The sequence below is a fragment of the Eublepharis macularius genome, chromosome 11 (assembly GCF_028583425.1).
Source record: "Eublepharis macularius isolate TG4126 chromosome 11, MPM_Emac_v1.0, whole genome shotgun sequence".
Classification (NCBI taxonomy): domain Eukaryota; kingdom Metazoa; phylum Chordata; class Lepidosauria; order Squamata; family Eublepharidae; genus Eublepharis; species Eublepharis macularius.
This window is the reverse complement of record NC_072800.1, coordinates 33522492-33547648: the sequence shown is the minus strand read 5'-3', so window position 1 is coordinate 33547648 and position 25157 is coordinate 33522492. Positions and strand designations below refer to the sequence as shown.

The window sequence follows — 25157 nt, the reverse complement described above, 5'->3', positions numbered from 1 at the left end:
ATGGCAGTCGTTTCATTATTGTGAACGTGTTAGTTTTAAACATCAAGAGCTGTTCTTAAGTTTTAGAAGAAAACCAGCAGTTTATAAATTCTGTGCGACTAGTCGGCCATGATGATGGAAAGTGCTGTCAAATCATAGCTGACATGGTGACACCCCGCCCCCCTTGCCCTGGCCAGGGTTTCCAAGGCAAGAGACTAACAGAGGTCATTTGCCATTGCCTGCCTCTGCAACTCTGGTCTTCTTTAGAGGTCTCCCATCCAATTATTAACCAAGGCTGACCCTGCTTAGCTTCTGAAATCCAATGAGACTGGGATTGCCTGGGCTATCCATGTCAGGGTATAGTTGGCCATATCTGCACATTTATTGCATCATAAAATGATTGTCTATAATGGACTAGAAAGATGCTTCTGGCAATTATCCTTTCATACATACTTCCAAGGTCACCATCAATCTACATTTGATATAAATTTTTATCTTAAAATCTTATTTCTTTTTCCAGGTGCTCAAATTTGCTTGCTACCAGTTCCTAAGGTGCTAATGCTGGGATCGTTAAATCAGCAGCAGGATTAATGGAATTATTTCAAATAAACGTCTCTATTCTAACCTAAGCATCATGAAGCTAAGGTACTAGCTTTCTGTATGCAACATGCCTCTCTCTTCCAGGAAAAAGGTCTCCAGTTCATTTTTGTCTTATTTGGTTGCTGAAGTAATGACCTATAGAGAAGGGGGGGGGTCACTCACTCTAGAATAGTGTCTTGCCATCAGTCAATGACAACAATGGCAAATGTACAGCCAAGAAGGCTCTCTCAGTCTTTTAGTGTGTTAGGATAAGAGAATAAAGCGGATGCATATAGGAGTATCTGGAGAACAGGCGTTTCCTTAGAATTCCAGTAGAATTTGCAAGGGGGAAAAAGCCACCCTTAGATTTCTACACAAAATATCCATAACACACAAAAATAACTAAACAGGAACTACTAATGCTAAGTAGGAACCTTTTCAAGGAATCTGCATACGTTACCAAGTAACTATGGAAACGAACTAATTCCACTCTTAAGATACATCATTAATATTTGAAAGATTTTTGATGAGAAAAAAATCTGTTTCTTTAAAAAGATTTCCCCCCACTGTTAGAATGAGAGAATTTTCCAAAAACTGAAGAGTAAGTTTGTAAAATTGTGTACCAAGCAGATATCTGGTGGAGATAGAGGACTAAAAAAGGTATTCTGTGACCAACATGCCCTGTCTGGAGCATGTCCAGCTACCCGTTCTGTGGGGAGCCCTAAAGGATCATGAATCACAAGGGAGGAAGATGCAAAGCTGTTACAATGGAGGCATTCGGTATTGTTTGAAATAGGGAAAACTGTGCCAAGTGTGTGTGTGTGTGTGTGGGGGGGCATTAATAAAGCCCTTTAGAGGAGTGAGATACTTTATGGATCCTTCTGAAAATCATCTGATGTGCTAAAGCCAATGTGTTAGTCAATGATGCCACTACATTAAATGAAGTGAGCAAGCTTCTGAAAGAGTAGGTTAAGCTCTACTTTTTTTCCACAGCAGATATCCACCCCCCCCTCCCCGACACACCTAGCGACTGGGCTACGGCAATTGGGGTGAAATAGATACTGCCCCCGGAGCCCAGTACTAAGATATTGTCTAGTTTCTGAATCAGAAAGATATTATTTCCCAACTACATAATTTTTATGATGTTCTTTGCAATTTAATTTGAACATATGAAGCTGCCTTATAATGAATCAGACCATTGGTCCATCAAGGTCAGCTCTGTTCATTCAGACTAGTTGCGGCTCTCTGAAGTCTCAGGTAAAGACGTCCACATCATTCTGGTCCTTTTAACTGGAAACGCCAGAGATTGAACCTGGGACCTTCTGCAGGCCAAGCAGACGCTCTACCACTGAGCCACAGCCCTTCCCTAAATTTACCCGTATGTACAATCAAGAGCAAAAACAGTGATGAATGATGCCCTCGAAAGTTAAATCCAAAACCTAAACAAACAAACAAATACATAATACCTTTTATTAGGACTAACCAAAAGACACATAACCGAGTTCAAGCTTTCAATGTCATATCCAGCTTGCTTCCCTCCGGTTCACGTGGCCTTTATCTAGCTACTCTGTTCTCACTTATTTATAGGCTAGTTGTTCTAGACAGAAGTATGGGAAACGACAGAGGTCATGTTCTTGGCGGTACAGTGTTTGATTATAGCGGCCCTATCACACGGCTGATGAAAGTCACTAAAAGAAAGCAAGGAAGAAACTATAGGAAAAAAAGATACTTGTCAGATGTTGTTACTTGACAGAATTTAAAACACTTGCTAAGGAACAAGTTACGCTGAACAAATTTTAATTAATTAACTTCAATTTTAATTCACTGTTTTCCTGATGGAGACCAAAAGTGGCTTGCACAACATTCTTCCCTCCCCCATTTTAGCCTCACAAAGTGCTTTCAGTATGTGGCTTGCCCAGTGTTATCTGGCAAGCTTCCACAGTAGAATGGGGACTCCTAGTCTAGCCACTACATCACACTGCCTTTCATAAAGCATTGCCTTGTAGACCTGCAACCTTAAATCTTTCCCAAGTTGTCATAAAGGAAAAGAAACAGGAAACGAAAATAGTATGTTAAAAACTATTTTCTTAAAATATTTATGCACCACACATACCAAGTACAAACTTGCAAAGATTTAGAAACATCTTTGTAGAGTAGGCCCCATTGTTCAAAATCATTTATATTCGTACCTTTGCATAAACGGATGTTTTGATAAACCACTGTCTGAGATACTTCCTTTCCACTTTTGCTCCCGAGCGCCACGAACAGCCATTTTCATCCACCTGTTCATTAGCGAGAACAGTCTGGTCCACGGGGTCCCAATTAACCATGGCCTAAATGATGCAAGGATCAAAAAAGGGAGAGGGCTGGAGTTAGCGTGCACGCCATTAAAGTGCAGAGGCAATGTCTGATACAAATTAGACGTGCAGAACTAGCTGTATGGTTCTTCAGATAAGAGTTTTAAAACTCCTAGCAGGCTCTGGTACTTCTATATGAAGTGATGCTGTATAGTTCCAGCCTTTGCCATGACAGCTAAATAGAAACTCAGTATTCAGATACAGTATGCCCTCGAAGACCAGAGTCTGACAACAGGGGAGGGCACTTGACTTCATGCTTCGCTTGTCGGCTGGCCACTGCTGTAAACAGGATGCTGCCCCAGATGGACCTTTGAACTGACTTACCAGGACTCTCCTGACGTTCTTAGAAGACAAACCTACAGCTAATTCCAGAGCCTTTTATTAGCACTGGGCTGATTTAAGACAAAAGGGTAGATTATTTGATGGTTTGGGGGAAACCACATGACTGTCAGCCACATCAGGATAAGTGAGGTGAGCCCAATTTTAAGATTCTCACAATTCTGTGCATCAATGCCATCAGAGAAGAAAATAGAAGTCCAGTGGCACCTTAAAGATTAACAACATTTATTCCAGCATGCGCTTTAGTGAATCACAGTTCAAATGTTTTGGGACCACTCGAATTTAACACATTCACAGTACAAAGAAGAAAATCTAATGCTGCTTGACAATGCACAGACTTTTGGGCATTGTTTAATTGTTCATGGGTAACACAACCAGGGCTTTTTTCAGGGGGAACCTCTTGAAAATGGTCACATGGCTGGTGGCTCTGCCCCCTGATCTCCAGACAGAGGGGAGTTTAGATTGCCCTCCGCGCCGTTCAGCAATCTAAACTCCCCTCAGTCTGGAGATCAGGGGGCGGGGCCACCAGCCATGTGACCCTTTTCTCCAAGGGCAACCCACTGAGTTCCACCACCTCTTTCCCCAGAAAAAAAGCCCTGAACACAACCATGTAATTTGGACCACTTCTTGATAGTACCATACATTATAACAGGGATTTGTCATAGGAGGAGTAAACTACAGTTATCTTTCATGCACTTTTTGTACATGCCACTTTGCAACACAGTTAAATTTTGCACTGGCTTGGATGCATATCTACGCTTGTGTGGAGTAAAGCTTCGTTCACGCATATATGGTTTATATCTACATATATGGTATATATACATTGCTGATATTTCCCCAGCTATAGATTATTGCTCCAGGACTGGACATTGTTCTAGAGAATAATTCAATTGCCCACCACTTTTTCAGGGGACACAGGGGGCTGCAGCCAGAGAGAAGGGGTTTGCAGCCACCCGTGCACAAGAGGAAGCGTACAAATGGGGAAGAGGGGGACTTGGATCCAAGCTGTAATTTTCAGAGCAAAGCAGACACAGACATGTGATACAAGATAGTTAAAATTATAATCAAGAGTGATCACACCATTTTTAAAAATAGAAGAAATATGCAAAATATGTTAAATGCGGCACTGAGTGACTTGTTAGCAAAATACTGCTCATCTAAAAATTACCTTATCAAATGTTGCAGAGCTGAGCCTCTGCAGCTGAAAACAAAATGCTTACTGAACCCCTAGCTGACTGTCTTTTTCACCACCTTATCCCTTCTATTCTCTCTGAACTTCATCCCTTCAACATTGTCTCTTTCAAGAAACAGCAGTCTGCTGTGGGACTCTAAAGAGAAACTGTCAGGCTTATGAAGGTCTTGCTGGTTCCCTTACTAAGTGATCCCAGACAGACTGAAAAATGTCTTTAGGCAGCAAGTTCCACCTTGACTTCTTCACCCAAGGACGTATCAGGCAGATCTTTTCTATAGCCTATTATAAATGTCAAGTCTAAAAATTCATATTAAATGCAAATGGCATCAGTTTTGCTAAAATGTATAGATTATGTATTTGGTATATCAGAAAGTCCCATAGAGGATAAATATTTGTCAGACAGTCCACAACACTTTCTTTGATGGTAAAGATTTTCTTCCAAATAACTAAACTTGGCACATCTTCATATACCTTTATAGTCATGTAATGTAGAACGAAACATGCACATTTGCTCCCTCCGTTCACTCTTCCTCACACAGGTTGTATCTCACACATAGCATTCTCCCTTTCAGCAAATCTGAAAGCTGTTGCATGAAGGTTATAAGATTTTTAAAAGTGTCTCTGTAATTTATCAAGACAGAATTGAACTCACCTCATTTTGGTAAATTAATCCAGCTTCATAAAGTTTGATAAAAAGGTACTGTGTCCACTTATAGTAATCTGGAAAACAAGTGGTTATTTCCTGTAAAGAGCAAAAACAGTAGTAATGTTGGGACTGCAAAACACAAGTCACTCATTATAAACACTCTTGAATTCTCCCCATTTAAAAGAAATGTGATAGATAATCAAATAGTATCACGTAGACAAGTGGGGTGCAGGGAGGGGACTTCTTGTTTAAAAACTGTCACAGGTTTAGGTGGATTCATGCTCATTCATTTCACATGATAGGTCATTTCACAGATTGTTTTACAGTTTTCAATGTATTTGCATGACATTTGCTGCTCAGCATCTGTATTCACTCAGAAATGGCACAACCCTTGGAGCAAGGTAACCTTATCAGGCTTGTTGTAAAGGACTGTGGCAGGCAACATTCTTTCAAATTAAGAGTTTCATTAATTAACATCTCCAGGTAATAAGAGAGTCTTTGAGATATGCTGTGAGCATTAAAGCGTTACTCTGACCACACACAAAAGCAGACAAAAGGTTTGTAGTCCAAGGGAAAGAAAATCAAAGCTCTCTTTTTACGAGTAACACAGAAAAGATTATGACAAGGTATGCAGTAATTTCTTTTGCCATCTCAAAAGCCATCTTTTAAAAAAAGAATCTGGATTCAGAGAATCGTCAGCAGAAAGAAAAATGCTACTAGCATTGTTCTATAAACACTCGTGCGTGGTTTTGTCCGAGGGTGCAGTGCTGTAGTAGAGAGCTTTTGCAGCAAATCCCATGCATCCATCTGGGCAGAGGCTATGAATTCACAGTATTGCCTTTGGATCGAGTTTGCTCGTACAATATTCTGAAGGGTAAAAAAACACCTCTTCTGTGAGCAAAACATGCCTTCTGCATAAATGATGAGATCTTTGGACCAAACCCAACATTTTCAAGTTATTTCATAGGCACATTTCATGATTTTTAACAACCTGAAATACTTAAATGCTTACACTTCTATAGATATTGCGCAAAGAATTGTTTCTAGAAGAGCAATGCACTATTGCCATTAAAAAAAAAAAGGCTTACCCGATCCCAGCTAAAAGACAAGTTTAGTGCATCAAGCTGCTTTCTCATATGTTGAATATTACTGCAAGACAAAATAAAATCCCTTTTAGTTAAGGGAATTTAATACCCCAAAGAATTACTGGTGCCCAATGCTCCATTCACCCTGAAGCTTCTGACCTGAGCTGCCCTTGCTGTGTCCACATTAGCTCCTACCATCTGTCAGGCTACTCTATCTCTCATTCATATTGCATCAATTATTTTCAAGATTGCTACTCTGGACTACAAAGTATTGCAAATCATGTAACTTTGTCAACACATCAGTGACACCATCTTTAATTTAATTTTTTTATTTCTGGTTTGCAAAAGGGAAAGAGTAAGATCTGTAAATTTGTATGTATTTGGGGTGGTTCTGCAAGGCACAATATTTAATTGCTGTATAGTATAATTCTAAGCAAAGTTATACCCTTCTAAGCTCATTGAATTCAAAGGATTTAGGATGTCACTCTGCTTAGGATTGCCTCTGGTACTATCCCAGTCTAGGAGAAAGCATACAGCAATATGTACTTAAATAGGGGAAATGTGCCCAAACCTAGGGCTGAAGTAAGATGCAGTTACAATAAACCAACAATAAATAAATATGCAATCCTCCATGGAATGAAGGGAAACCAAAATGATAAAGGTAAGGAGGAACAATCAAAGCACTATTTCTTGCTACAGCACTGTCAACCGTCTTGAATAGTCACAAAAACAAACACCTTTGTGTCCAGTTTGCTGGGTGTGATCCATGCTCGATTGCCGCATTCTCTGCAGGTAATCCAAATGCATCCCATCCCATTGGATTGATCACCTGTAACACAATTATTTTCAAAGGAAATGTCATCTTCTGTCACTTTCCAGAACAGATTTAATGACACCTTCAGGGCTTAAAATAATGAAGTGACTTTCACAAGTCGACATTTTCCACTCTTTCACAAAATCACCCAAACTGCTACAAACAATTTGGCTTTAAGCACAACTCAGAAGAATTTTTGTCATATTTTGGATAAGTTCCAGACTGTGTGCACAAAAAGGAAGTCACAATTAGGGATGTGCAATTTGGGTTGGTATTCCTATAACAATCCTGAATTTTACCAGATTCAGTGAAATTCGATATTACTGAACTCAAAAGGGAGTACTGAATCAGATGTAGTATTCCCGTACTCAAGCTTACCAAATTAAGTCAGGTTAATTCAGTAAACTTTGATAATAGCAGCTGGACTGTTCCTTTGCTAAGGAACAGCAAAAAAACTACCAGTTTCCCGCCTCTTTTTACCAGATGGAGAGGGGAGAAGGGAGTTGGCAGAGGCAGAAGGAAGGGGTGTCGTAAACCCTTGGTTAACTCAAGCTTGGGCTGACTTTCTTCTTCTGAGGTAAAATTCTCCTCCCAAAATGCTGGGACTGCTGGGTACTGCATCCAGTGGGAGATGGATGGAAGCTTGAAACAGCAGCAAGAAGGGGAGGATGATTGACATGTCCCTTCCCTTTTCTGTGGCTAGTCTGAAATGGCAGTTGGTATTAGAATGATGAGCTAACAGAACGAAGGTTGACAGTTGGAACAAACTAAAGAGTAGGGAGCTGGAGCCTGGCATCTGACCAGAGAGGGTCGGTCAGAGAGTCCTCTGTGTGAGCGAGAAAGGGAAAAGTGTACTCTTATAGAAAAAAATTCAAGTTTTGAAACACTTTTAGTTCTTGTACTAAAGTGAGACAGACCACACTAAGTTTTGCTGAGACACAAGCGATCTGGGAACTTGTAATGGGCCAAGGAAGTGGGTAGAAAGTAGTCTCCTCTAGGGGTGTGCAGGGGCAGGTCGATTCAGGTTTCCTGCTTTGAGTTTACCCAAAGCGGGTAAAAAAATCAGGAATACCATAATTCTGAAGCGGCTTGGCATTTTACTCGCTTCAGTATGCTCCATAAACATTCGGAGCATACTAAAGCGACTCCCCCACCCCCACCCCCACCCCCCTGGGGCAACCCTTCCACCCCCACCTCCCAGGGCAACCCCTCCACCCCCCACCCACTTACCTTGCGCTGGAGGGAGAGGGGGAGGGGGATCAGCTGAGTGGTGGCAGGCCACCACTGCGTCATCGCCGCTGCTCGCCGTTGCTCGGTTGCGGTAGTAGCGTCACTTGGAGGCGGCCACGGTGGCGGCAGCGGTGCTCGATGGCGGCGGCAGCAGTGGCATCACATGGTGGCAGTGGCCTAGAGCCAGCTAGCTCCTCTGCCACCGCAACACCTCCTACCGCACCGCCTCCTCTGCCACTCCACGGTCCGGCGGGCAGTGGGGAGGGCCGGAGCCACCGCCGACCACGGGGCCAAAGTAAGTGGGGGTGGGGGGCTGTTTGGATGGTTTTTAAAGGGTCACGCCACTGCTTGCAAGCAGCGGCGGGGCCCTTTAAACTGAGCCCAGAAGCTTTCTGAGGCACTCCGAATGCTTTGGAAAGCTTTGATTCGGGATTTACGGATCGGGTCCGATTTGGGAATTTTTCCTGAATTGGATTTTCGAACCGCACACCCCTAGTTATATAACTGTAACTCCTGCCCAGTATCTGAAAAGGGGTTTGACTCAGTGGAGTACCCTGAGGTCTGAAGTAAAAGGGAAGACATGCTGTGTGTGTGCAAAATTGGAGTACCTAACTTGTGAAGGAATAAAGAACTTACTTTAAAGTACTTAATCTGATAACACCAACCTCTCTCATCCAAGTCAGCAACTTAATAAACCATACCAAGTGGTTTGTGCCTCACACCAGTAAAGTAACCTGTGCAAAACCCTCTTATTTGGTTCAGTTTTTAAGAACCTGTCTACATTCCTACCCATCCAATCTCCCTGTAAATAAACCTGTTTCCTTTTAAAACTCCATAAGCCTCATGTGCCAATTATTTTTAAGGGAAATCTTCCCTCTACTTAGACTTGGCTGGGTAACATTACACCTATATGTTAAGGGTAGGACAATAAAGAAAATTGAAGCTACATACACAACGATGCTACTAAAGGCTTCCCAGACCAGTAATAGCTTCATATGCTTTGGGGGAAGAATTTTACCTCAGAGTAGGAGATCACTCCAAGCTTGAGTTAGCTATGGGTTTTCACCAAGGGGGAAAGAAGAAGTGAGGGTGAGTGAGTGGCTGAACCTTGCAGAAGCTCTCCTTCTCTCGCCAATAGGATTCTCTAGGAGAGTGGCTTTTTAAAACTACCCTGCAAGGAGTTAATATATGTAGCCTTGCATCAGAGCAGCCTCCATTTTATGTCCTCTGGCTCTCTGGAAAGATCTGAGACACTGACTGCTGCTGGCTGTAGACTCTCTCTCTCTGTGGTAAGGCCTGGGCTTGGCCTGCTTTGGACTTGACGTGGACTGTGACTGGATCCTGCTGCCCAGCAAATTCCTGCTGCTGCCTGCTGGGATCTGCTGCACCTGGAGGACTTCTGCTACTGCCTGGTTTGAGAGTCGCAGACTCACTGGGTCTTTTCTCTCTTTGGGGGAGGGGGTTGGCCTGGTCTCTGGGAGGGATACGGGGTGGGGAAGGGAAAAGGGTTTGTTTGTTTTTTTGCATTTTAAATGTTTTTTTTTGCTGTGTGGGGGATGCAGTTTTGTTTGGCTTTTGTGTGAGGGGTGTGCTTCGTTTTGACTTTTACTTATTACAGTGGTTATTTTGCTGTTCTTTTTTTGGAGGGGGGTTCTTTTTTATTCTGTTGTTGGGGTATTTTGTTCCTGCTTATTAGATTCACTTGCTCTTGGGGAGGGTCTGTGTTTTCCCCTTTTGCAGGTGTTTTGTGGCAATATTAACAATATTTAATTTATATACCACCCTTCAAGACAACTTAATGCCCACTCAGAGCAGTTTACAAAGTATGCTATTATTATCCCCACAACAAAACACCCTGTGAGGTGGGTGGGGCTGAGAGCTCTGGAGAGCTCTGACTGATCCAAGGTCACCCAGCGGGGAATCAAACCTGTTTCTCCATATTAGAGTCCCATGCTCTTAACCACTACGCCAAACTGGCTCTCAATTATTGCTGGTTTTCTGGGGCGGGGGGGGGGGGGGGCGTGTTTTTCCCTGTTATTGGAGCTGATCTTTCTTTATAGACGTTTAATTGGTGTTTCTGTTTTCTGTTGGCATAGAAGCTTGGCTTGGTGTTAACTGTAGATTTTCTTCTGCTTAGGTCTGTTCTGTGATATTCCCCCCACTGGCTGAACTCAGTACCTGGTTGCTGTGAATGACACTGGTTTTGTTGGGCTAAGTTACAAGAATATCCCTTGCTTCAGTTTGGTTTGGGTGGAATGGATGTGATTCTTGGGTGTGAAGTTGGTACTCTTGCTTCATTGTGGTTCTGGGGGAACTCTATTCCCTTGTTTCAGTCTGCTTCTAGTTGCAAGACTGTCCCTTGCTTCAGTTTTGTTTATGTGATTCTCTTATGCGATATTGGTCATCATAGGGAACAATGGAGAGTGGCTGGTCAGCCTGCTCAGGGGGCGCTGGGGTTTGGGGGAGGGTCAATTTAGTTCTGTTGGACTTCCCTAGGGATGAGCTTGCATTTGGAAGCGTGTCTTGGCTGTGGCATCCTTGCCCTATGCGTATGTGCACCTGGGAAAGAACTTGTAAAAGTTCTCATCATTGGGAATAATGGAGAGAAGCTGGTCAGCCTGCTCAGGTGGCTTTGGGGTTTTTGGGGCGGGTGTCAGTTTGGGCTTCAACTTTTGGAAGTGCACCTTGGTTTTGGCATCCTTGCCCTGTGCATATGTTTGCCTCTGGCCATGGCAGCCTTGCACCATGTGTTTCTGCAGTGGGAGTCAGCTTGGTCTCAACCCGCCCCCCCGGACAATAGGAACAAATGGAGTGGCTACGGCACCTTTTGAGGGGGCATAAAATGGCCCCCTGGGGTCCAAACTCACTGAAATATGGGAGGTCTTTAGAGGACAGTCAAGAATGGGTCCCCTGCAAATCTGGTGAAATTCAGTAAAACAATTACCCTCACAGGCCACCGGAAATAACCCAAATTGAGTTTCCCATAGGAAACAAAGGCCAAATTTTACCGAATTTGCTCAGTAATACTGAATCGAACTAAAGAATCAATTCAGTATTTGGGGAATACTGATTTTTTTTCAATTCAATATTACTGAATGGAATGTACCAAAATTCTTCCCTTTTTAATTTATTTTTCCATTGTTAAATAATTATAACACAACATAAACACCATCTAAACTGCAAACATAAATGTTCAGAGTTACATAAGGGAATAGAAAAAGGAAAACATATATGATAAAAGAAAAAAAGAAAAAAATTTAAAAATTGAGGGAAAAAAGCGAAACAGAAAGAAGAGAAATAAAATAGACAATTATCAACTCAGTAATGGAGGACTTTTCAACTTTATCTTGTGCTATATAGAACTTGGAGAGGAATTTGTAGTGACATTTTCCCTTTTTTCTAGAGCATTTTCATGTATACTACTATTCTAGTAGAATAGCAGAACCAAATTTCTTTCCTGTGCATACCCATAGTCACAATTCTGCATTCAAAAGAAGCAGAATGCTTTTTCTTTTCTTCTGAAGCTATGACCAGCAGTGTCCAAAAAGGAATTTTGGTTTTGTTTGGTTGAATTGCTAGATGTTTGCCCCTAAATATAGATGACTGGGAAGCAAGCGATGAGAAAGCTGAAGTTTGTGTCAGGGCCCAGTCCCAGCATTTGTTTTCAGTGGCTTAACTTTGAAATATAAAAAGCAAGAAGTGCTCCTGAAGAGCTTTTCCTTCACTACTACATTAGCAGCAAAAGGTCATCATCAAAAGGGAGGAGAGCTTCAGAAAATGTTTCCAGATACAAAAGCCCCAGAATTCCTTCTTCTGGAAAGTGAACCCTGGGACTGCCAAGCAAAGAGATTCTGGAGCATATTCTTCTGTCTTTGTAATTCTGCATGTTTCTGTTGTCAATGACTGCAGAAACAAGCAGCTTGCAAAGACAGAAGAATATGCTGATGGCACATTAGTTTGACATCTAAATGAAATTCTATAATAATGTCCTTGATGTAAAGGGTCAGAAGAGAATGTGAAGATGGAGCAATGAAAAGTCTTTTTAACAGAAATCAATTTTAATGAAAACTAGAAAATGTAATTTTGCAAACTGTATAAATTATGCAAAATAGATATAGACTATATTTGCATACCTTAAGAGACTGAGTTAGGTAAAGCATTCCTCCTAACGTCTGCAAATTCTACATGCTTGCCAGATAATAATTCACAATTTTATAATTACCTAGAATTCTCTACCGCCACCACGGTAAGAACTCATTTATTAGAACAGCTACCCAAAGAAGCATCTATGGACATGTTGTTACAATCCTTGTCAACTTACTTGTAAGAATTCTTATCCCCATATTGCAGATGGGGGGGGGCAGAGGCTAAGAGAGAGTGCTTGCCTAAGGTCACTTAGCCCAAACTACCAACTGCCTAAATCATAGCTCATGGTCTTATTAACCATGCTACACCAAATCTGAACTGACAAGGGCTACTAAAGGCATATATATATACTCAATACAGGCATATCATTTCTCTCAATGACATTTATTTTTAGTTTTATTGGATGGCCAGCATTCTTTCTCCAGCTGTTTCCAGACATTGCTTACATATTCCAATGGGAAATACTAAGACGACATGCCGAAACAAACAAGAGTCTTGCGGCGCCATACAGGCAAGCGAGTTTTCATTCCAGTGTAAGCTTTCATGGACCATAGTTCATTTTCTCAAATGTGTTCAGTGGGTCCGCTCTAGGCAGACACACACTTGTGGGGTTGTGAAAAGCAAAAAGTGAAGACCCACTAGATGCATCTGACGAAGTCAGCTCTAGCCCATGGTAACTCATACCAGAACGAAGCCTTGTTAGTCTTCATGCCAGAGGACCCCTGTTTACTTTTTGCTGCTCAGACTAATATGGCTACTGCTGTAAAACCATTCTCTATCAGAGATAACCTTTTCTACGAACATTCTTCTATATAGAAGTGAATAATTACATTACTTAAAGATGTCTGGACAGCAACTGCGGTGGTTGAGGACCTGGGTTTAATCCAATGTGGAATTATCACCACTCACTACATATGATATTTCAACATGCAACAGTAAGATGCTTTGGGGCTGATATCAACTACTGACGCCGTGTTCCCTCCCATTTCATCAATTTATGTGAGAGCTAATGTGCTGCAGTGGTTAGAGGATCTGGGAGTCCTGGTTCAGATCCCCAATCTGCTGTGAAACTTGCTGGGTGGTCTCAGGCTGAGCACTGTCCTTCAGCCTGACCTACCACACAGAATTGTTGTGAGGATAGTGATATATGCTACCCCCATCTCTTTGGAAGAAAGGTGGGATAAAAAATGTATTAAATAATTGGTTGGCCCCAGACTACATTTTCCATTGGCAGAATAAAACTTTCCTGCCTCTCCTCACACACTGCAGCCCACTGATCTCCATGAAACGCCGCTTTGGGGGGACAGAGGGCCTTAAGGAGTGACATGATCGAGGTCTGCTGAAGGGAAATCAATGAGAATTGCCAATTTAGTCTGGATCCAACCTAGTAACTGCTGGAAATACGTCTTGTGTACAGAGAAAGCAGAAGACACAGAATACCTGCAAGGGGCAGCAGGGCAGTTAGATAGCTGGCAGAGTGGGATCCTTCTTTCCTCCTCTCTTCTGTCCTTCTTGCATGTCTCCAGATTGGTATTCTTAAGCTATTTCCTGCTTCTCCCTGGAAGTTCCCTCCTCCCTTTTACTGAGGTAGTTAGTATCTATTTTGTTTCTCTCATTTCTGTCAATGTTGTAGTTCCTGAATAAACTCTCTTCATTCACTCCTTAATCAGACTCAAGATCATTCCAAAGACATACTAGAGCCTACAACAACAACCATGCTTTATACAATAGCACTGCAGTCAATGAACAGCCAACCTCAAAATCCATGCAGTCCTATAATCAGGAACCCTTGCTTGCAAACATCATTCCATCTTCTGGCAAGCACAGCTACTCATATCTCATACGTTCAGCACAAAAATCTTCTCTCCTGAGCTGCTTGTGCACACAGACAACTCACTGCTCCCAGAAAAACCCAGTGCAAGACCAGAGAAAATTCCCTTCCTTCAAGTTTCCCTAAGCACATGGTCAACAGCAACCAAAAAATGGCTGAGTTTTGAGCAAAGCCTCAAATTTGTGAACTGTCTGAAGGTTAGATCCAGATTAACTTTTCTATTCAGGCAAAGCACTTCTGTTAGAGGAATGGAAGGTTCCTCCCCTCCCACCCACACTGTAGTCTACTGATATCTCCAAAATGCTGCTCCTGGGGTACAGGGGACCCTTGGGAACAGGCAAATCATGGGTATGCAGCAAGAAGAAGGAATTGGTGGAAATGACCCCCATCCCTTCTGTTAGTGGAGAATTTACTCTGGATCTAACTCATACTCTCTATATTCGAAGTTAAGTCCCACGAACGTCAGTGTAAGAAGAAACATTACTCATTCATTAATATATGGAGCAGATGTACTTAATGGTTACTATAGAGACAAACACATTATGCAAAATACATTTGGAAAAAAATCATTTCAAGTCCATTGTCAATTATCCATAGATTAATCTCTGAAGCCGATGTATTTATCTGTTACCATGGAGAGTAATGTAACCTTCAAAGTACATTAGAAAAAGATCATTTCATATCCATTCTTTCTTGGCTTGGGACTGCAAATGGATGTTAAAGGTTCTATAAATTGCACTTCCCTGAACTTGTAATGGGCCAGTTTTAAAAGATAACACCATATTCAAGGTGAATAAATGCAAATAGAACTAGAGGAATGTTAAGGAAAGAAACAACTAAATGTTAATGCTAGAATCACAAATCTGTATAGGGCATCTCCTAATTTATAAAGGGGGGGAGGGAATAATAATTTAGAAGCCAGCATATGGATACTCCCACCAGTGCCTCAGCATCTGAAACACCATGCTTCACTCCTGGACCTCACCGCATCTTTCCAATGATGCAGAAATTAAAGTAAGAAAATCTATCTTTCACTTGCCTTGCACCTTCCTGTACAGAAAACATTAATATATCCTTGCAAAAATATCTGTTTCCCATTACGTACTGGCCATTGCAGGTCACTGGACTAGATGGACCATCAATCTGACCCAGCAGGGCTGTTCTTGCATTCCTATGTTCACTTAACAGCCCAGTTCCAGACAACAGGACCAATCAATCACCACAGCAAGAATGCTTTCCAACCAACCATGTGCAAAAGAAGCATGCCTAACCATAACTTTCTTACAACTGCCAAATTCTGAAATATACAAATGGCTCACATTTTTCATATCCGCACGTTTCAAAACAGTTTGCTCCATCCACAGCTAAGTGAAAAAGTCTTGTAAGCTAAGTTACTATACCAAAATTATAGTATCTTAGGATCATAGAGTGGGAAGGATTAGGAGTTTTGCCAGTTCTGTTGTGTCTTCCTCTACCTTTCCATACGGACAGGTATGCGCTCCAGCAGAGGGAAGACCAAGTACAGATAATCTACAATGTCTCCAGTGCTCCAAGAAGGAAACATCCCTGCCACAGAAGTCCAACCTGAAAGGAAAAAGAATGTTCTAGGCTGTTTCCACATGGGTTATTTGCCCTGCGTTTGACAATCTTGCGAAGTGGTTTTTCCTTCTTCCCCACAGCATCACGGTACATTTGAGCAGCTCCCATAGTTTCTATGGCTTTTGCTGGATCTTTCCTAAATTTGCTTTGCTGCAAAGTTTTGGGAAAGATGACAGCAAATCGTGGATATCTGTTGTAGGAGTGAGAAACTCATTTATATATATATATGTATCGAGAGAGAGGTATCTATATAGATATATATCTATATCTCCACAATGAGCGAGTACAGAAACTTAATTTTTTTAAAAAAAATGAACGTTGGTAATTCAGAGACACTTGAATTGGCAGAGACCTCTGTATTGGCAGCCACAGTGGCAACATGGAAACTACACAAACCTGTCTCCTTGTAGAAAATGCCCTATACTCCCTCCCTCAATTGTAAATTGAAGGTGCTAGAAATAATATTGATGAGAAGACCTGACTGGTACGTAGGTGTATCTGGTGACAGAATTGTGAGCAAAGAAGCACAATGCCTCAAAAGCTCACTGCACATTTTTAACAGGAATTCTAGTCAGGCACATTTTAATTTTTAACCATCTTTTTTCTTTTCCTTCTGAGGTCATTTGTAACTGTGTTAGTCCCGCAGAAAATTGTGAAATCTGCAAGTTGGAAAGAGTTGCAAGCCTCCACAGTGCACAAATCCCCCTCCCCATCAGATGTTTACAGGAAAAAGTGCTTGTTATATGCCCACAATGACCAATATGAGAACAACATACATTCCTATGCAGAATTATTCCAGTCTAAGCTCTGTGAATTACTGCTTAACAGCCACGACTGCTATCTTACACATGCGTTGTTAGCCTAAACAATCCTTGTTGTGAGAACAATGTTGATATCAACAGAAACTGAGCTGGGAATGGGAATGGGCTTAGATTGGAGTAATACTACTTAATACTGCAGTGTAAGTATGCTATCCATAGTAAAATAAAGGGTAGTGGATGGGAATAACAGAGAGGGAAAGTGAGCCTGAAGAAGAAGAAGGGGCACAGAATAGTTCAACAAGATGGCTGACCAGAAGAGCATCCCCTTGAATCTGGTTTAGGGCCTCACAACAACTTTGTATTAATTTCATCACATCCCTAATTTTTTTCCTTCTGTTCTCCAAAGCAGTAGAAACCATCACTGCCCCTTTTCATGTACCCAAAGCAACTTCTGAACAAATGCTAGTACGACAGTCCCGCACTGGATACCTGCAATCCCCTCATCTTCTGAAACCGTGCAATGGTGTCACTGATGGTGTAGACGCGAACATGGCCCATGTGAAGCTTCCCAGAAGGGTATGGAAACATTGACAGGACGTAAAACTTTGGTCTTGATTTCTAAACAAACAAGAACAAAAATGCTGTAAGTTCTAGATGGGTAGCCTTTTGTCTGTCTGCAGCAGTAAAACAAAACAGGAGTCCCAGATTACAATTTGTAGGATGCAACTTTTTTAAAAAAGCAATTTAACAAAAATTTAACACATTTCATATTTTTTAAAAGTTACACTGAAGTTTTCTTTTTATATATATTACTTATTTTAAAAGTAGACCTGTAAATTTAACAACTGGGATTGACAGTTGTTTACCTGCTTACTTTTTGAGGTTACTTTGGGTCAAGTATAATAGAGAAAGCCCAAGAAAATATCAAATACAACCCTTTCCTCAAACGAGTTTATTACACTGTTTTCATCACTATCAGAAAAAAGCACTTATATGTAGTAATATGCAAATGAATTTATTTAATCAGTCAACAGCCCTATTTAAAACTTAGATTGCTTATCTTTCCAAGACTTCTGCTATAGTTCTGCAAGTCTCTTCAGTCACTTTGTGACATAATTTTTAATGATGAACATTTTATTTTTATTAGATTTTCAAAATATAACACAAAATACAAACATAAGATATAACACAAAAGGGAGACTGCAATGAAGAAATCAGAAGAAGAGTGAGACTTGGAAGAGCAGCTGTGAGGGAGCTAGAAAAGATCCTTAAAGATAAAGATGTCTCTCTGGGAACCAAGATCAAGATAATCCAAACTATGGTATTCGCCATTGCTATGTATAGATGTGAAAGTTGGACAGTGAAGAAAGCTGACAAGAAGAACACTGATTCATGTGAAATGTGGTGCTGGAGGAGAGTTTTGTGGATACCATGGACAGCCCAAAAGACAAATAAGTGGGTACTAGATCAAATCAAGCCAGAATTCTCCTTAGAAGCTAAAATGACGAAACTGAGCTATTGTACTTTGGTCACATCGTGAGAAGACGAGATTCTCTGGAAAAGTCAATAATGCTTGGAAAAGTTGAAGGCACTAGGAAAAGAACAAGACCTAAAACAAGATGGCTTGACTCAATAAAAGAAGCCACATCCTCCTGTTTGCAGGCTCTGAGCAAGTCTGTCAATGACAGGAAGTTTTGGAGGTCTTTCCTTCATAGGATCGCCATAGGTCAGAGACGACTTGATGGCACATCTCTCTCTCTCTCTCTCTCTCTCTCTCTCTCTCTCACACACACACACACACACACACACACACACACACACACACACACACACACACACACACACACAAACAAACGATATAACACAGTACGCATTTCAAGCTCCCAACTACTGAAAGGAATACAGAGATATTAAAAGACATAAGGAAACACTTTCTCTCTTATTATTACAAAACATTATAAATAATTCCAAAGCTCAATAAATTTACCTGAACACTGAAAATTATTTCTTTCTGCCCTCTGATAATGTTTTCTCCAGGTCCTTTGGAAATATGTTAATTTAGTTAATCACATAATAGAACTATTCACCCTTGGGAAGTTCTTTCCCATTTTGCTGCTATTGCCAATTTAGCAGTGGTAAGTAAGCTCAAACCCAGTTTTACATCTGAAAAGGCAATGTGCCCTTGAACATATGAGGTAGTGGTCACGTGTTGGACTAGGATCTGGGCAACCCAGGTTTGAATCCCCACTTTGCCATGGTATCTTGCTGGATGACTTTGGGTCAGTTGCACACTCTTGAGCTTAACCTACTCACACAAGGTTATGATGAAAATAACGTGGAGGAAAGCTGCTTTGGGCCCTGTAACTAGGCTCGGGCAAGGTCAGCCCTCCCTCAGACCAGCAGAGGCTTGGGGGCGGTCAGGGCTCAGGCTTGATCCCGGGGATGCCCCATCTGGGCTTGGTTTGTGGGCTGGTGGGAAGTAAGAAGCTCGCCAGAGTGCCCTATAGGATGGATGACTAGATTAGAGTGAAAATACTCTGAGACACGCCATCTGCTCCACTTTTCTTTCAGCCCAGCTTCACCCATGCAAGCAGATACTCAAGTGGCTTGGAGACTGTTCCACACATCATTTGCACGCAAGCCTACCTGAGCTTTTTCACCATGCCATCATAAACTCAGAACTCAGAAACTCACTTTTCCCCCATGTCTGTTAAAGCCTGACAAGTTGTTTTCCTGACTTGATGACTAAGTATGAATCAGTGTGCAAACAACTGTTCTAACAGTCATATCAATATAAACATCCACACACACACACACACACACACACACACACACAGTGCCAATACAGATTTGTCGTCCAAATCCATAGCTCCTGAAGCTCTACCTACTGCCCCCTTCTTTGAAGAAAATATCATATAGGATGTCAATAGTTTTTCTGGTAGGGTTCCTGTGAAAAGCAGAAATCTAGCACACGAAGTTTTTTCCCTGCATATAAATACAACAGCAAGAAAAGCTCCACCTAGGGAATTTCTGCTTGCCTTGCAGCTGTTAAAGTCACAGGAACTGCCAGAAAAAAACCACTGGCAACTTAGAGGAGGCCTTCTGTAATTCTTCATTGCTTTCATATTCTGACTACAGGACCACACACATTGCTAGAGAAAAATCCCAGCAAATCATGGAATCAGCTCAGAGGTATAACAATTAATAATAATTTCCAGGAAGCATGCAACATCTGTCCAAGAATCTCAGTCAAAATCACCAGCACGTCAAGTACCTTGGTCATGAACGCACGTGAGTTTGTGTATGTTCATGTACATATTTATATTTATGTATCAGTGGTTATGTATCAGTGGTTATGTATCAGTAGTTCTGAAACAGGTGGTGGGGTACACCAAACAGAGCAGGGAGAAGGGGTTTCAAATAACACCACACAACTAATTGACAATACGCCCATAACTAGTCACAGTGCAGGATTTCCCAAAGGTGTAGATCATAATCCACTGGTCTCACTGAAGGGAGTATCAGGTATACTAGTCCTGATATCTGTGGACCAGCTTACTTCAGATCAGGAAAGGATGTAAGAGACAGGGAGAGGAGACAACAACTGGCATGGGAAGGATGGTTTAGAAGCTGAGCAAACGTTCCCAAAAATGTCAGGGTGAGAAAGCATAAGAACCTAGAAATTCAGGGCAGGCACAAAGTCTGAGAAACACTGTACAATGTTGATGCTTCCAGGAGAGCTAGCAGAGAGAGAAAAAAAGAGAGCTGTGTATGTTTTCAATGCTGGTATCATACTTACATCTATTCCTGCAGGTGTGTCATACCGTTCCTTTATTCTTGCATGCCACCAACTTTCCACTCTCTTCCTAGTCTCGAGGTTATATTTTTTTCCCCATTTTCCCGTATCGCTATAAATAAATCGGATGCCTCCTGGAACTAGCCTCTTCTGCCATGTAACTAGGCCCTGTGCTCCATTACATTGGCTTCGCCAACATGAGGGACAAGCAAGGAATCGATGGCAGATGAGCCACATTCTGCAGCAAATGGTAGTTCTGTTTAAAAAAAAATTAACATCACGTTAATCGGCAGCACTCTTTACCAATAACAATTATGAAATTCTTTAAGAAAATAATATTAGTTTGTAATAGTGAACTGTTTCCATTAAAAGAGGACAGAAGGAATATAAACAGCCTGCAATCTGCATTTCTTTGGAAGCCTGTCTACACAAAGATTTTCGGGGATGCTCATCTCTATCCTATCTATTTGGGACAGTGAGCTGATGAAGGCAAAGTCAAGCATCTTTTCTAATGTGAGATCTACTTTCTAGAAATTTTTCCCAAATACGACTGGTCTGAGTAAAGAACGATGTGAAAACTTCTAGCTTTGAAGTCTGTATTTAGAATTTTTATTCTTCTGCTGAGAAATACACTCAACTGTATTTTGCTGCTTTACTAAATCATAGTCTATGTATTTTCATTTTATTGTGCAACATCCCCTGTGCAAATTTCTATCAGAAAGGCAGCAGATACATTTTCAAATTAATAACATAATAAATGAACATGAAAACTATTGTGCAGGTGTATTTGTATAGAGGCTTAACTGTGACTGGATTTGCTCGTGCTAGAAAAAATGTTAAAATAAGGGATGTTTTGGCACTGCTCTAGAGAACACAAAGGGACCTACGTGCATGTCTTGTGAGAGAAACATACATACAAAATGCTGAGCTACAAGATCAGAAAGATCGTATTGCTACACGCATGGACCAGGCTGAACTGCAGCCTGGTTCACGCATGTAGATATGAGGCAACCTCTCAGTTTTCCTGAGAAAACTGCAACCTCTTCAGAGTTCAGGAAGCAGCCATTTCCCAGTGTTTCCAATGTATGTAAAATAAAAATCTTCCTGCAAATAAAAGAAATAGCACCATCGGGAGAATGATGCACTTTTTTACAATCTATGAGGCACTCGTTTTACACTTGCAGGGAGTTTTATTCCATGCGGACATATTTATTTATTTAAAACACTTTATCCCACTTTTCTGCCCAATTAGGGCTCTCAAGTTGGAGAAAAGTTTAAGACATTAAAAATAAACTTTAGAGAGTGAGTGTGAGTGAGTGAGTGTGAGTGCGTGTGTGTGTACACCAGCCAAATCAAAGATCTTCATCTTTGCCCTACCCCTCTCCCCAACCAGGTTTCAGTGATGCACCTCCGATTAGCCCTCACATCCAGAATTAAATACTGGATGGTTACTGTTTAATCTCTAACCAGCCTAGCACTTAACAGCAGGCTTTTATAGCCCAGCAGTTTGCTGATATGTTCACCTGCATTACTCTGACCGGAAGAACCAGAAGGGGCAATAGTCCACAAATGTCTGTTGTCCCTCTCCCTTTACCTGGCATGTTCTTCTTCTACCACCATATTCCCTTACCCCATACCCTATTGACTGTGGTACCACCACCTACCCATTTACCCCTGCCTCAAACAGATGTCCCCAACCTGCAGGTGAGACACACAAACATGCACACACAAACAATAAACATAAGTCCAGATACTAGTTTTCACCTGAGTCTGAACAAGAAACAAGCAAGTCTAGGAACCTGCTCTCACCTGCATCTGGACTATATAAAAATATCTACAGAAAGTTCTCATCTGATATAAGACATACAGACCAGAGCATCCTCACCCCCTTCATTCACAAAACAACACCTAACACACTAATCTTCTGCTAGGTTAACATTACCTGCCCTGCACACACCAGATGTTACACCCACATCTCTTCTTCAACCACTGCAACTCAAGCCACATCCAGAATTCCTAATTTTTATCAGACAATAGGACCCACAGGCTGCAGGTTTTTTTAAAAAAAAGTCCAGGGACACCCTGAAAACTAACAAAAGTTATCCCAACATAATTTTTTGTGACTCAGAGCTCACTTCTTGCCATGGTTAAATGGATGAGAATGAACAAACCAAAGGTAATGCTTGCTGGGAAGCCTGATAAAAGAGGTCAGAGGCTCCAACCCCCCTTGGGTTACAAATAAGCAAAGTAATGAGGTAGGAGAAAGTTTTTAAACTTCAGAATGTGACACAAGTCTTGTGGCACCTTAAAGTCTAAAAACATTTATTCCAACATGAGCTTTTGTAAGATGGAGTGCCCTTATTTGGAGTTCTGTATCACAAAAGCTCGTACTGAATAAATATTGATTGGGAGTTATTTTTTATCAGCTTTTGCCAGTCATTTTTTTGTTTGACAAAAAACACACTAAAATATAGGATGGGGAAAGGGAGATAGGGATGTCTTTTCATTACTTGGCACCCAGATTAAAAAAAATTAAAATATTTAGAGCGCTGCTTTCTGCTCTGTGTGAGCCCTGGTAGAAACAGCAGCAGTACCTGCAGCCAGGGTAAAAAGCAGACTTCTTGTAAAGAAGCTTGCTAAAGAGGGAAAAAGTAAAACACGGATCCTGACAGATCCTATAGTTTTTTAAAAATAGAACACCCACAAATCCAATATCAAACCACATATCACAGCCAGGTCCACTGACTGAACCATAAAAAAACACAGATCTAGAAATATACAGCCCATATGATTTTTCTCTTGAAACAAAATAAAAATACTGTCACATTGTATATGAGGATCTGTGCCTTGGAACTACATTTTGGGCTATATATGGCAGCCCCATGAAGCAGTAGGTACATGATTTTTGCGCGTCAGTCTGTGGTAATGGGCATCATATGTAATTGTATGGTGAATTTTGGGTAACCCCATGTAAAAATTCAGAGGATCCATGCCTTGGAACCACATTTTTGTGCTGGGGCAATGCCATGGAACAGGGAATACGTGTTTTGGTGCTGCCTATAACCTAAGACATGATGTACAATATGATGGTCATTTGATTTTGTTTCAATCTAAAAATCCTACAAATTCATGAGGATCTGTTTAAAATCATCTGGATCTGAATTTTACCCACTCCTGCTAAAGGGCACCAATGCTGGATAAAAAAATTTAAAATATCATTTCATCCCTGCACTTATTAACATTACTGTTCATTCCATCCCCTCAGGAATCTACCTTCTGTCTCTACACAAGACATCTTAAACAGGGACACTAAAGTGACTTACTTTCGGTGTGGTCTTATATTAAAGTGTACTCTGTTTCCCTAGCAGTGCATGTGTATCCACAATGGGAGAACAAATGTAAGATCTTTCACTTGATCTTACTTTCTACCTCACGTGTAGACTAGTTCTAAACTACCTCAGAACAAATCTGCTCCTCCCTGTCAAAAACTCCTTGCCTTTGGAAAACTAAAGAGTCCAGTAGCACCTTTAAGACTAACCAACTTTATTGAGGCATACGCTTTCAAGAACCATAGCTCTCTTCATGAGATGCAGCAGATGAAGAGAGCTGTGGTTCTCGAAAGCTTATGCCTCAATAAAGTTGGTTAGTCTTAAAGGTGCTGCTGGACTTTTTACTGTTTTGCAATTACAGACTATCATAGCTAACCCCTCTGGATCTATGACTCTGAAAATCTAATCCATGAAACAAAAAAAGCTTTGGGCTATTTTTTATCCTTTCTCTCCCAAGGTATCTTGAGCGAACTGACCGACTCTCAGGGTTGTGCATAAAGTCACTGCCTTGCTCAGCATATACGTTCTCCTTATGATTGCTTCGCCTACTCTCGTGGTGACCCATAAACCTTGACACCGGAAATCAGGTTCCCGGAGCTGAACCCTGGATCATATTCAGACCTGCCTAGAACCCGGATTACAGGCAGGCCTACACTGAAAGTGAAAAATCTAAACCGTCTGCAGTCCGATCCTACGCGAGAAGGCAACCCCGCTGAGTTCAAGGGAGCTTACTCCCAAGCAAGCCTGCAAGCCTGTACACGTTTTCTTTGCTACTTCTGCAAAAGGGAGAAGGAAAACAACGCGCGGTAAGCAAACAGCGACTGTAATGGACCAAAAGAACAGAGAGGCGGGAGAAGCGTTACCTGCACAAAAGGGCAAAATACCCTTTATTCCCTATTCCCGGCTAACCGAATGGGCATCGCCATTTTGTTTCTGTCTCCTCCTCCTCCACACAAATCCGTAACCAAAGCCGGGTCTGCGCAGGCTCACAGCCCGATACAGCCAAGAGAGCGGGAGGCCGAGGAAGCCGCCCAACAGCAGAGGGAGGCAGCGCGGGCGGTTTGAAAGGCTGCAGCAAAGCCTCTGTTGAGGGGGGCTAAGGGGGCTGCGGTGTCTTTCTTCTTCCTCCGCTCTGTGTCGCTTCTCGTCTGCTGTGCTGGTCAACGCTGTTAGAAACCAGTTTAGGAACTCCACCTGCAGCAACATTTCTTTGAACTCTTCCCTAAGGGGGTTCGGACTGATTGCTGCCCCCCTCATCTGTTTGTTCCTGTGCTACTAAAGTTAATGCTGCAGGAGAGTCTCATTTTGTGAAGTCGAAAGGTTGAAATGTCCAAGCCCTACCTCTAGTTGCGTTTGGCTCGATTTATGAAATCACAGATAAAACAACAATATCTAAACTGAGCCAGTATCACTGTAGACTGAGTTGCTTTCATTATGGTGGGGAACTTATTTTTAAGAACTGTTTTTCAAATAT

At 41.6% G+C, this 25157-nt stretch overlaps 1 protein-coding gene across 1 annotated transcript in view; it reads right to left on the bottom strand.

Annotated features, from left to right (window-relative positions):
* The window catches only part of LARS2 (leucyl-tRNA synthetase 2, mitochondrial), a 71849-nt gene extending 47214 nt beyond the window's left edge, over positions 1–24635 (bottom strand). Inside the window, exons 1-7 of the mRNA XM_054992144.1 lie at positions 24547–24635; positions 20358–20610; positions 17048–17176; positions 6915–7006; positions 6181–6241; positions 5099–5188; positions 2748–2891 (exon numbers count right to left, since the gene is read on the bottom strand). Of these exons, the coding sequence (XP_054848119.1) occupies positions 2748–2891; positions 5099–5188; positions 6181–6241; positions 6915–7006; positions 17048–17176; positions 20358–20591 (750 nt within the window). The 5' untranslated portion in view covers positions 20592–20610; positions 24547–24635. The remainder of the gene's footprint in view (positions 1–2747; positions 2892–5098; positions 5189–6180; positions 6242–6914; positions 7007–17047; positions 17177–20357; positions 20611–24546) is intronic.
* Between the last annotated feature and the right edge of the window lie 522 nt (positions 24636–25157).